Consider the following 13,902-nt stretch of genomic DNA (forward strand, 5'->3'; position numbering starts at 1 on the left):
GTATAAGCCAATTTAATGTGTTCTGTGGAGAACACAAATCCTACAGCTTCGTGAAGGGGATGTTGAAACTGCCTTTACTGAATGAAACTGCCTTTACTGAAACTGCCCAGAATGAAATATTGTAGTAAATTCTGCTAGGCAAAGCCCAGGCATATAACCCCAGGCCCTTAATCCAGGTTTCCAGGTCCACAGGGGCCAGAGAATCTGTGCAGTGCTCCAAAACACTCTGTGATATTGTCAGATTTATTGTAGTTTCATGTTGTTTTTTATTCAGTAATGCTAAATACACACTGCTAAGAATTCAATAGAAACTTGTTCAAAGATGTCAGTCATACTTACAGTATGCTTCCTGAGAAGTTCCTCAGGATCGCCTCTTTCCTTCAGGCAGCAATATGCAATCTGTAGCACATTTTCTAATTCTGATCTAGATTCTTCAAATTTCTTCAGCAAACGACTATTTGCCTCAACATTTTTCTTCCAGTCACTTGTCTTCTTGACCATATTCTTAATTGTGTACATGGAAACAGATATAATGGTGTAGCGTTACATTTCATGTTATAGTATTCCAACAGGAATATGACAAAATGTCAGATCCAGTGCAAGCCACATGCAAAATCATACAAGGATCACCAATTTCCCCAGCTTTCCACTTTCCCTAACCAACAGCCATTCCTGACCCTGGAAAAATTATTTCCAGGATCATGGGGTCTATGTGGAGTAGTCGCCGTGCAGGTTGGGAGGCTATAGGGGAAACTGTTCCTTTCCTCTTGTCAGCAGAGCTCCACTCAAAGAAGGGACAGGACGCAATGTTCCCTCTAAGCTGTGGAGTCTTATGAGCAAGAATTCTACTTTGTGAGCGACTGGCATTAAAGTTGTGAGCGAGTGATTTGGCTGCTGCATAAATTAGTTTGCTTCGGATCCATCCTTCCTGAGCCAAGACAAAAATGTGTGAGCTGGAGGTTAAAAAATTGTGAGCTAGCTCACACTAACTCAGCTTAGAGGGAACACTGGACAGGAGGGAGCAATTTCGTGCACACTCACTCCACAGTGCAGCCTCCCAACCTGTGTGGTTTGATCCCATGCTCTAACCTGTTGGTGTTGCCTCCTCGCTTTTCCAGCATTTCTTCAGGTAAAGTTTTGAAAGAACCTGTCTGTTATGGAATCAAATAAATTTGGACTGCCTTAATTTGAATGTGGTCTGAAAATTAGATCTTTAAGAGCTTTTATACCCTTAAATCTTAAATTCTTAATCTGTTGACGCTTGCTATTTTCAAACACTCCATCATAATTTCTTTGAGATCAGGCTGAGAACAAATGAGTCACTGTAACACTGCAAAACAAACTAGCTAATAGTAAATTAGGTTTAGTTTAGTACCATGTCACACTGACAGTAAGAGTTCTTATGAATTTCTCTACAGAGAAAATAAAAAAATCCCTACACACGGAAAAGCAGCATGTCTGGACAAAAGGCAAGCCCTTCTCCCTGATATCTAATTTTCTATGTGGATAGAATACTTGTATGGAAAGAAAAATCAGTCACATGAACCCCACATGCAGGCTGAACAGGTACAGCTCAGGTTTGCCCTTAGAGCACAATAAATCATTGAAGGGTCACCAAAAAGCAAAATGTGCAGAAGGTAGAGAAAGAACTTGATATGTACAATGATATGACTCCTGTAATAACCTGAGCAGGCATGCTCAGGGAAAGATGGGAATGACATATGGTCACATATCACTTCAGATATACAGAAAAAGATTAATCTTAAATTAAAAAAAGAATACCTATGGTAATCAGTAACAAATAATTCAGTGCTAGACTTACTCACCAGCAAAGGAGAGATGGTGTCTCAATCTAATGATCCCCCTCTTTAGTCAAGCTCTATTTAAAAAGTAACTGTTGTCTTACTTCAGCTACGTTCAGGGGATATATTTCTGTAACATCTAACATTTGGAAACTCACTGCATAGGATATAGTAACTACAGGCAGTCTTATTAACTGTGAGTGGTTTCCACCCTAAATGAATTCTTGCTCCTTTTTATCTAGCTATTCTCTCAGTGGGGTTCAGAACATCCTTTTCCAGGACAAACATGTCTATGGCATTTAATGACATTACTTTTTAATGTAATTTTTGGTGTATTCTTGTGTTTCTCACATTGCCTGTATATTGCCTGTATATTAATATATTTTCCCCTGTTTGGTTATGACCTGTTGGTCTACAAGTATTAATAAAAGACTGACTGACTGTAATCCTAAACAGAATTATACCCTTCTAAATCCATTGAAGTCAAAAAGTGTGTAACACTGTTTAGGCTTGCACTGAATGTTACCCATATTTCTTTATCACATGCTGTTAAGCTCCTCACAAAGCATCCTCAAAATATATTCCTGTTTACATTATTCTTTAATATGGCCTTTCAAGAATAGCTCACCCAATTTTATAAATTCTTTGCATATGTGAAACTGCCTCGTTAAACATATTTGAGACATTTTGGCTTTCTTAAATTCTTCAGAACACACTGACCTTACTTCTGACAGATTACCTGAAATGCAGCTTGAATTTCTGTGACTTTCTTTTGAATCACTGACAAATTGAAGTGTTGTAATGGTTTACTTGAGGACACAAACTTCACAATACTCTGAATATTTCGCTCAATTAGTGACAAAGCTTTCTTGCAATTTTCTTGATAAGCTACTAGATCCTGAAAGAGAAAGTAAGCAGAATGGCATTGTTGTGTGGTTTTTATAATCAGCTGCGGTGTGGAGGGTGGAGCATAAATTGAATAAATAAATAAATAAAGTCATTTCATGAACATTTTAAAGGCTGCAATTCTATCTTCATGCATGTGTATTTAAGTCCTACTGTTTGCAATAGACTGTTTGCAATGAAACTGGAGTGATTCTTTAAATGCAAGACTGTAATTTTTTAAAAAATGTATATTTATTACAGATTTTATTAAAGCCTACAAAATAAAGGCCATGAGGCTTCCTTGCTATGCAAATATATTTTCTTGCCACCATACCCAGATTGTGGGGAACATGCCTAACTTTTATCATGTAAATACTTGACTTTTATCATGGAACAAGCAATTTCTGTTAATGAAACAAATAAAAAATATAAATACAAAATATGTATTAATATGAACTCCTTTTAAAACAATGATTACTATTTGTGGTTCTTTTGTGTTCATGTGAAGTCACTGGGTCTCCATGAGTCTTATTCCATGGAAAAACAATTGCCTTGAGAACTGTACAGCATTCTAGATTTCCTTTATGATCAAAGCTTTTCAGATGTTAGAGTTTGCAATTTATTCTTGATGTTAGAACTTTTCACCAACATCTGCTGTATTATTCAGATGGCCTTATTTCAGCAGATACAAAACTGGCAAATCCAACTCTGCAAATTGAGACCAAACCTACTCTAAACTTCATACCCAGCTCAAAATGGGTTACGCAGCCCTCCCTGCCAACGTTTCTTTCCCAAGTAAACTTACTCTTGTGGGGGGGGGGGGCTCATCCTTAAGGCTTAGCTGCTGCTGCTGGGCATGCTCAGGATTATCCAGTATGTTCCCATGCACCAGCTGGCTTCCACAGACATCCTTCTCCTGGTCTGTTTGGCAACATTTCAGTCATAGACATTTTCTGTGGTAGGCCCATTCCTCTGGAATGGCCTACCAGGGTGGGTGTGATGGCACCGTCACATGCCACATTTATGAAGGCATGTAACAGTGTTGTGCTCCAGAAGGCATTTGTTGGAAGGTAAACTGTGGCTGCTGCCACACACGCTAAGTAATCCACTTTCAATCCACTTTCAGTGCACTTTCAAAGTGGATTTTGCCAGTTCACACAGTAAAACTCCACTTTGAAAGTGCACTGAAAGTGGATTGAAAGTGGATTACTTAGCGTGTGTGGCAGCAGCCTGTGATAGCTACGTTAACTCTGAACACTGGCTTTTAACTCTGTATTTTAATTCTGTATTGGTTTTGACTTGCCGGATACTTGTTATGTCTGTGTTCTGCAGCTTCTGTTGGTTTGTTATCAGACTTAAGTTTGTAGAGATAACGCAGGATATAAATATTTTAAATAAATAAAATTAAATAGATCCTTTTTCTTCTAGGGTTCATGTACCTAATTAGGCATACTCTAATTACATGAATTGAGCCAGGTGACATAGCTATAAGTCCATTGCACTCTAGTAGGAACCCGAGAAGCGGGTTAGCTTTACACCTGTAAATTCTCTGATATACCCAGGAAGCCTGCTCCACTATTAGTTTCCTTCCTGGAATGGGAGAATCACGAGGGAGGATTAGGGGCAAACTTCCATGAGCTTGCATTCTCTGAGGAAAAGCTAAGGAACACCAAACCCTCTCCCAAGAATTCTCTAAAAAGGTGTAGAGAAAAATCACCTCATTATGAAACAAAGCAGGGGAGCTTGCTCAGCTCTATTTAGATGACAATCATAAGCAGGTCTACTCAGAATTCTACTTAGGGCTTACTCCCAAGAAAGTGTTATTTGGATTTCATTGCTACAGTACCATCCTAAGCAGCCTTAAGTCCACTGAAATCAATGGGCTTAGAAGAACTCTGAACACTGGCTTTTAACTCTGTATTTTAATTCTGTATTGGTTTTGACTTGCCGGATACTTGTTATGTCTGTGTTCTGCAGCTTCTGTTGGTTTGTTATCAGACTTAAGTTTGTAGAGATAACGCAGGATATAAATATTTTAAATAAATAAAATTAAATAGATCCTTTTTCTTCTAGGGTTCATGTACCTAATTAGGCTTACTCTAATTACATGAATTGAGCCAGGTGACATAGCTATAAGTCCATTGCACTCTAGTAGGAACCCGAGAAGCGGGTTAGCTTTACACCTGTAAATTCTCTTATATACCCAGGAAGCCTGCTCCACTATTAGTTTCCTTCCTGGAATGGGAGAATCACGAGGGAGGATTAGGGGCAAACTTCCATGAGCTTGCATTCTCTGAGGAAAAGCTAAGGAACACCAAACCCTCTCCCAAGAATTCTCTAAAAAGGTGTAGAGAAAAATCACCTCATTATGAAACAAAGCAGGGGAGCTTGCTCAGCTCTATTTAGATGACAAAGAGACCAATCTTAAGCAGTTCTACTCAGAATTCTACTTAGGGCTTACTCCCAAGAAAGTGTTATTTGGATTTCATTGCTACAGTACCATCCTAAGCAGCCTTAAGTCCACTGAAATCAATGGGCTTAGAAGGGTGCAGTTCTACTTAGACTGGCACTGTAAGGCTGCAGTCCTAAAAATGTGCTTACCAAGAAGTAAGCAATACTGAAGTCAAGGGGACTTACTTTGCAGTGAACAATAGGATATACAATCATCATTCCTTACAACTGAAGACACTAGAAAGTAGGTCATACCATGAAACAAGAAAACTAAGAACACAACAAGAACTATACATTACGATGTCACAAATTTTCCCCACATAAGCTGTACAAACTTAACTCTAAAACACCTTTGTTGTGATCCCAGGGGGAGAAAAAAACAGGAATCTATAAGTAATCTGGCAGATAGTCCAAGCTTAGAACATCAAGTTAGAAAAACATAACTACTTTATTCTGTACTGCACACTATTCTCCTAAATAACATTGAGCCCGCTTGCGGGGTAGGGCGGGGTAGAAATACTCAAATAAATAAATAAATAAAAAATAAAAGCAAGGTAACTTTGCCTGTATTACAAAGACTGCCTTAACAGACAACATTAACACACATTCCCTTGGTGGTCTACAAAGCATTACTCAAGCACGCTGTTTAGTTAATGATGCAAAATGAGAACTTTAGGGTTCTAATAGGAATCTTCTTACCAATACATCATGCCTAAGAACTGCATGCTTGAAGTGTAAGACTTGCAGATGGGTAAATTCACAAGTTCATTAGTACAACCAAGTGTACTCAGATAAGTCTCATTCATAACAAAAATAGTCAAAAATGCTATATTTTCTGGCAAATTGAAAATGCATACAAGGAATACCTGATGTTGCTGCTTATAAACATCTGCAGGCTGTACTTCAGGATCTAGGATAGAAATAATTTCATTGACCTTTTCATGAGATTCATAAAAATGGGTGATTTGCTTCTCCAGTTCTTCAAGGGAAGGAAGCATTTTTTGAGATTCATACAGCACAGCAGGGCAGGACTCATTAACCTGTGAGTAATAAAAAGTTATTTAATAATTGCTGCATCAAAATGTTAAGACATGCACACAAGCATACAGATATGTGCATGTATTATGTCTGCCATGTATTCTCTGGCTCTGGTAATGTATTCAGACAAAAGCTATCACTAGTGAAAAAAGGCTTAAAACACCAGCATGTTCTGTACAGGACTATTAACTCTATATTGGTTTAATACATAGTCATTAAATATCATTAGAACATTTGTCTGTGTGCGTGTGTGGGGGAATTTTCAGCTGTCATTTTTAGTGCCAGCTTCCTCCTCCTCATTTTTTTTCTTTCTCCCAGCATATTCATATCTAACATTCCTGCAAGGCTTCTTTCTTGATAACATAGTTTCTCACTCTTTTAAAAAAGGCGCTTTCATATTCCTCCCCCAACCCCAGCATTTTGTGTTGTTATTCTCGTTTTTTAAATGTATTGTCCTGGCCCTGCTCCCTTTCACATGAGTTTTCTGTGAATATGAAGTGCAAATATAATCCCCCTCCCCAATGAAATGTCATCCTGTCAATATAACAGACCACCCAGTCTCCAACTGTAAGGAAACTGTAAGGACATTGAGAGAGCTCTGCCAGGATGCCATGGTAGGACCACCATTTGACCCTAGATAATGCCATGTACAATGGTAATAATGTCCAAGGACAATGAAAAACATGGGGAAAGTAGTTTCTGTTTTAATATCATTCCCTGTTCACTTTTGCAAATGTTTGCAGAAGCATTTAGGAAAGCTAGGGACATTGTTTCCCATGCTTTCCAACTGCCCTCCACACCGTTGCACATGCTTATATCAGAGTCTTGGGTCTGATGGGGTACCTACTGGATTTGGAGATCTCTCTGTGACTGTCCCTTACCTTCAGTATGTAGGAGTGCTCTAGAGATCTGAAATAAATCAAATTATGGTTTCTGCGCTTGACAGTGAATTGAGAGTGGGTGGACCCTAGTACATCCAGTACCTCCCCTTTTCAGGCCCAACCATATTAGTAGCGTTAGGTTTTGGACTCAGCAATGTAAGCAACAAAAAAATAATAATCTATGACCTTGCTGAGACGTCCTTTAATTGCTGACATGGTTGAAAGCATTTCACTGACTTCTTCTTGAGGAATTTCCTTAGTAATAAGTTGTGCTGTTCTTGTAGCCATCTTGTACTGAGCTTCCATCACAGGGACTTTTTGTTTAATATCCTGGAATAAATATGAATATGTGTGTTATTTTTTCATGAGAGCTTGTTCTCATTCTAGCTGTGGGAACCATCCAACAACTAACAAAGATATGTTTTCTTAAGTCACATCAATAAACATGATTTCATAATAATATATGAATTCAAGCTCTGTATAATGATTTTATGCAGCTTTTTGGTGAAGATTTGTCCTTGGAAAGTCTATTCCTCCTTGGAAAATTCATGGATTGGACATTGCTTCAAAACACTTGAAAAGAAGCACAGGAAGCATCACTCTTATAACTTAAGCATTATTAACTGCTGCAGCACTTCTAAAGCCTTAAACTATTTTTAAACATTGATAATTGTTTTATCAATTATCTTTCTATCAGCTAGATCAGGTTCCCAATTCTCTCCTTTCTTAGACTCAGCTGATCCATGCTATTGTAATGTTGTGGTTGAATTATTGTCATATGTTCTACATTGGCCTGTCGAAGACAACCCAGAAAATGTAAATGATTCAGAATGTGGCATCCCAACATTGTCAGAACATGTGATTCTGATTTTGAAGCAACTTAACTAGTTACCAGTTTGTTCCAAGTTCAATTCAAGGTACTGATTATGATCTTTAAAGCCCTTTTTTTTTTGAGGCGGGGGGGGGGCATGTTCGGTTTTTAAAATTCTGGGTGATTTCCCACAAACGCTGCTCCGCGCTCACTCTTCTCTTTGGCCCGATGGTACGTGTCAATTTCACACAAGCTGCTGCGCAACCGCATCCCCCCCCCCGCAGCTTTGTGCGATTTTCCCCGCATCTACTCAATCCTGTTTTTTGAGGATTGAGTAGACGCGGGGAAAATCGCACGAAGCTGCGGGGCAAAATGTGGCCGTGCAGCAGCTTGTGTGAAATTGACCCGTACCATCGGGGCAAAAGGGAGGAGTGAGCACGGAGCAGCGCTTGTGGGAAATCACCCTCTGTTTAGTTTTTTTAAATATTTTATTTTGCTTTTAATTCCCATAATACAAGTTTATACAAAACATTATAACAAAGGAAGGAATAACATTTAAACTAATTTGTCAAGGATAGCCTACAATATGCCCAAATTGGATTCATTTCTAATATATCTATTGTCCTATCTTTATAATCCACTTGGGAATGTTCCCACAAACTTAATTCTACATTCCAAAAATATATCATTATACAATTCATACATCTTTTGTTTGCCTTACCCCTCTTAACCCCAAATTATTTTTTTCAATTGCTATTAATTACTTGTCAATTTATTTCTTTACACTTCTAATATATAATTTTATTATGTAACTACTACAATTAAAGGAAAGCAAGAATTACTGCTGAACACCAAATTTTTTATCTTCTAGTGTTTATCTTCGGGATGTGCTGCACACTCCAGAATCTTTGGTTCCCCAAAGGAGTCCCTAAAAGAGACTCACCATTGGTGGGCTGGGGATCTTCCCCATATAGTCTTACCTGCGTTGTGCAAAATCCCAATTTAAATTTAAGTAAAAGTTTTTATTCCAGCACTGCGTATTTCACATCCTTATCAGGTCTAGTCCTATGAGCCACCGGCAGCCTGCATAATAGCCATAATAATTTCCTCTCCCAAGGGTACACCATGGGCTGTCCAAGTCCTTCCCCCTTGGGTAACTCTGAGATGACCCAGAGGTAACCACAGATAGGCCTATTTTTAATTTGTAATGTCTTAATCTGTTTTTTGTAAACTGCCTTGAGCCAAAAGGGCAGGTGGAATATAAATGTGTAAATAAATAAATACATAGACTATGTATTGAAGCCATTGGGAGCTACTGGAAGATACCTGTTTGCCATATCTGCCCAAGCTTCTTTAAAATTAAGTACTGAACTCAGTACCCAGTTCCTAGATTGGCAAGAGAATCAGCTGGGTAATGGAAATTGATGCTGCTTAGCCTAGTTTGATTCCCTATTCCTCAGGAGATGGTGCAAACTCAGGGTCTGGCTTCAAGAAGAATGGAGAGAAGCAGTGTAGTACAAATGCATAGCTAATCTCATGCTTCCAAAATCTGGTTTGTAGCTTAGCAAAGGATGGTGACACCCCTGCTTGCTTAGTTCCAGGGGTCTTGTTGTAGAAAAAGAGCTGCCGGAGCTCATTAGCATAACTCATTAGCATAACTTATTTGCATATGCCACGCCCCCTGACATCACCGGAAGTGACAGAAGGCCACACCCCCTGACATCACCGTAAGTGTGTCAGAAGGCCCGGCTACTTACCCTCCTGCTTCATCCTCATTCCCAAACGGAATGAGGATCGAAGCAGAGGGCGGGGTAAAGAAGGGGGCGGGGCTTCACCACGTGACGGCCCCGCCCCCTAGAGGTTCTCTTCCGGAGCTCCGTACCTGAGAGCTCCCCCCCGACTAGAGCCCTGCTTAGTTCACATTATGAGCTAGTGGTTGGCATACATGCAATAGGAGAACAAGAGAAGTTGAACACCCCTCTAAGGCTATGGTCAAACGGGCTGTTTGATCTGATGTCAATGCTGTTCTCCTCTGGATTTAAAACGCACAATCAGACAGCATCATCTGTATCCCCCAGTCATCGGCCTCCCATTCTCACCCATTCTGAATTGGTGTTTTCTGATACTGGAGAATATTGTTCTGGTGGGAAAGCTCTATGGGGAGAGGAAAAGGGAAAACTTCCCTATGAAATGAGTGGGAAAGAGAGTAAGATCAGGTGGGAAAGGGAGTGATCTCTGGTGGAGAAATACATTCGTATAGGAACCAATGATTACAGTACTTGATGGAGGGACTGCAGAGTGGCCAAAAAGCTCTGGCTTCACACTTGTGCACATGTGTGAAAAACAGACAAAAAGGGTGCTGACTGACTGCTCAGTGGCTACTGCGCAGCAGCAATCTGAATGGTAAACCATGGGGTGAGTGCATGGTGCAGTGGGTTAAGGGTGGGATGTCTGAACAAAACTCTCCATGAAAAATAACCTGATGGTATTAGAAGCGTGGCCAGACTGACTGCAGCCTGTATTTGTAGTATGTGATGTGGCACACCAGTTAGAGGAGGCTATGACTGAGAATATGCCCTCCCAGCCCCCTAAAGAAGCACTTTTCAAACTTTTGAAACACAAGGACCCCTATTTTGATTTTAAAATTTTACAGACCCTCTTACTTTCTCCCTCATTTGGCATATGCCACATGCTGGACAGCCCCTTTTCAAAATGCGTGTCACAAGCCAGATATGCACCATGGAGTTTTCCATCTTCTCATTTTCCTCAAAATAATACAGGGAGAAACTTACCAGTTACGCTGTAGAAGCAAGTTTAAGAAATATGTTTTTATCCTACCAAGGATAGGTTAACTACTTCTCATAGGCTACAGGACTACAGCTTTAAAGGCTCTGACCCAAGTTCTAATCAATCTAACCCATTAACTGAAAGGGACTTTCTACCAAAAATAGCAAGAAACTTTCTTATTACCTAATAGATTCTAGAGGCCGTCTGAACACGGATGGGGAGGGGCCTTGAAAAACCTTCAGTTTTTCTTAGAAATTGAAAAAGAACCTAGCATCACACAAAACCTGAACTTTTGGCATTCAGCTGAAAATTGCTATTGTCTATTATTGTGTCTGAATGCAGAGTGGTCTTGTGGTCCAGTTCATTAGAAGCACCGACTATGACTGCATCAGTACTATACATCCTTGGTTCTATTAAATCAATTAGAGTTCACAGGGCTGAGCTACTGGATCCAAACAATCAATCAGTATGTTTTATAATGCCCTTAAGTGATGTGGAAACTAGGTACCTGCAGATGGAAGGAGCTCACAGAGGGAGAAGAAAGTGAAACCCATTCTGCCCCCTTCCCCTAGGGTGGAGAATCCTTGCCCCCATTCCTAGAAAACCAAGAGGGTGTTATTTTCTTATTAGCTGTATAACACTCTCGATATTTATAAGGACTCATTGACCCCCTAGAGTACCCTCATCAACCCCAGAGTTCCTGGATCCCAATGTGAGAAAAGTTGCCCTGAGGAAGACCTCAGGCATAACAGCTCCATTATAAGGAAGTAGTCGTGTACTTCTATCAATTTCCAACATCCTCTAAAATAAAGTTTCAAAAGAAGGAGAAGAAACTTGCCTCTATTTCTTGGACAAACATCTTCACATTTAAAAAGGACACTTCTAAATGTACAGAGAGTTTCCTATTTGCTTCATCAGTGAAAGCAGACAAGACACCAACACCATCCAAATATTCTTTCCTCATTCTGTCTAATTCATCTGCCCGAGCATACTGAAAAAGGAAGATAAAGTTAACAAAAACAAAAAGTCAACTTTTGACTGTTTCAAGAATTAGGAATTTACTTTTCATTATAGTTTCTCAGAGGAGGAAAGCCAGAATAGTGTAGCCCTATCCTGTCAGGTCTTGGAAACTAAGCAGGGTCAGTACTTAGAAAGGAGACCAGGAAGATTCTGCAGAGGTAGCCAATGGCAAACCACCTTTGCTTCTCACTTGCCTTGAAAGCCTCTTGCTGAGCTCAGCATGAGTCAGCTGCAACTTGATGGCACTTCACATAGTTTCTCAGTACTCTCTTAAGGCAGTGTTCTTCAGCCCATTAGTTGGAACCCCAGTTAGGTTATAAGACCCACCTGCTGGGTCACCATTTTTGCTGCTTTTTGGAAGGACCAAGTGTAGAGAACAAGGACGCCTCTCCTCATGCCTCTGTTTGCACACAGGCCAAAAACGCAAGACAGCACAAGTTCACTAAGAAGTGGGAAGGATTCCTTCTTAGCATAGGCTGGTTGAGAGCTCTCCTCTATAAAAGTTTTATTTGCCTTTTCTCTTCTCCCCCACCTAGCCCTACGGCGTCGGGGCTGTGCTGGCGCATTGCCTACCTGATGGCCGCGAGGTCCCGGTCGCGAACTACTCACACACTCTATCTGCGGCGGAGCAAAATTACGCCCAGATAGATCGCGAGGGACTTGCAATCGTGGCCGGGGTCAAGAAGTTTCACGACTTCGTCTATGGCCGGCCCTTCACGATCGCCACGGACCACTGCCCGCTCCTCAGCCTGTTCGCGCCCGACCGCAGGACGCCGCAAGTCCTCTCCCCGCGCGTCCTGAGATGGACCATTTTCCTGGCCGGATATGACTACCGGATCGAGCACCGTCCCGGAAAGACCATGGGCCACACTGACGGACATCGTAGAGGACCCAGCCCTGGTGCACAGGGTCCTCCAGGTGGAGGACCTTCCAGACGCGCCAATCCAGGCCGCAGACATCGCTCTTCGCTCGGCCCGGGGAACCCATTTTATCTTGGGTGCTGGGCTGGGTGGTGAGGGGGTGGCCTGCAAAGGTGGAGGGGCCAGAATCACAGCATTTACGGCTCGCAGAGAGGAGTTGTCGGTGCACAAAGGCTCCAGAATCGCGGAACACGCCAGAGCAGCGGTGCATTATGTCGCACATCCCCCTCTCCCTAAGAAGATGAGCCGGGGGTGAGGCTCTACACTGTGCGCGTCGGAGCTGGTGGGGGAGAAGCAGCCTCTACGGCTGGATCGCTCATCGGATCGCTGCGGATCGCGTTCTCTCGTTCCCTCTCGACGGCCCGACTCAGTTGCGGCTCTATCCCACCTTCGTCGCCACTCCTGCGTAGTGGGGTTGGACGAAGGACAAAGACCGGCATAGTGCAAAGCACGCTTTATTTGGTACACAACAAATCCCCTGGAAGAGGGGATTCGCTTCCCCAGCCGCCCTGCTGGGAGCCGCACAATATGTGTGAAAGAGCCACAGTTTGGCCACCCCTACTATAGAGTTTGTCCTCCGAAGTAACCATATTCTCCAGGGGGGCTGATCTGTGTAGTTTGGAGATTAGCTGTATATCTGGGAGAACTTCAGGCCCCACCTGAAGGCTGGCAATCCTAATTTATACTGATATTATAAGTAAAAATATCTATCTTAATTGTATTAAGGATGTTTTAATTGTATATGCCTGTTTCATATCAATGATTAATAAATGTAGAAGAAAAACCATTTAGACATACTTGCTTAACTTGCATAAATAATTCTCTCCACCGTCCATTGAGCAGCAGCAACTGTTGTTTTAAATCTCTGGAAACCGTTTCATCACAAGTTTCAATCAGAAAATTACCAGCATCATTCATAGCAGTGTGCTGCTGTATCCAGTGTGGCAAATGCCGAAAGAAATCCTAGGAAAAAGACATCTAGCGTTGCTGAAAATGTTATTTTCATGTCACAGTCACACTATATGATGAAAATGCTGCTAGTGCCCACACAGTGATTCACTGATTTTCCTTCATGCTTATTATCTGAAGAGGGGAAGTAGTTTTAAAATCTGGCCTGCAATACTCAGTGTATGCTCTATGCACTATAGGAAGTTTGTTATATATTTCTGAGGAGAAAAACTCATTAATGCTCAGTTTCACTTTAGATGAGCTAATTTGACTGCAGATATGGAGATTTAAGGCACTGACCTTCAGCCCCTGTTTTATTTTCAGTCTGAACTCTGCATGAAAGAGGCAAAAACAGAGCT

At 41.2% G+C, this 13,902-nt stretch overlaps 1 protein-coding gene across 1 annotated transcript in view; it reads right to left on the reverse strand.

The window, feature by feature from the left end:
- The window catches only part of SYNE1 (spectrin repeat containing, nuclear envelope 1), a 436,861-nt gene that overhangs the window by 362,305 nt on the left and 60,654 nt on the right, over nucleotides 1-13,902 (reverse strand). Inside the window, exons 15-20 of the mRNA XM_015426162.1 lie at nucleotides 13,394-13,558; nucleotides 11,494-11,646; nucleotides 7,244-7,387; nucleotides 6,005-6,178; nucleotides 2,542-2,700; nucleotides 340-504 (exon numbers count right to left, since the gene is read on the reverse strand). Coding sequence (XP_015281648.1) covers nucleotides 340-504; nucleotides 2,542-2,700; nucleotides 6,005-6,178; nucleotides 7,244-7,387; nucleotides 11,494-11,646; nucleotides 13,394-13,558 — 960 coding nt within the window. The remainder of the gene's footprint in view (nucleotides 1-339; nucleotides 505-2,541; nucleotides 2,701-6,004; nucleotides 6,179-7,243; nucleotides 7,388-11,493; nucleotides 11,647-13,393; nucleotides 13,559-13,902) is intronic.

Source organism: Gekko japonicus, unplaced genomic scaffold (assembly GCF_001447785.1).
Source record: "Gekko japonicus isolate JY-2015 unplaced genomic scaffold, Gekko_japonicus_V1.1 scaffold223, whole genome shotgun sequence".
Lineage (NCBI taxonomy): Eukaryota > Metazoa > Chordata > Lepidosauria > Squamata > Gekkonidae > Gekko > Gekko japonicus.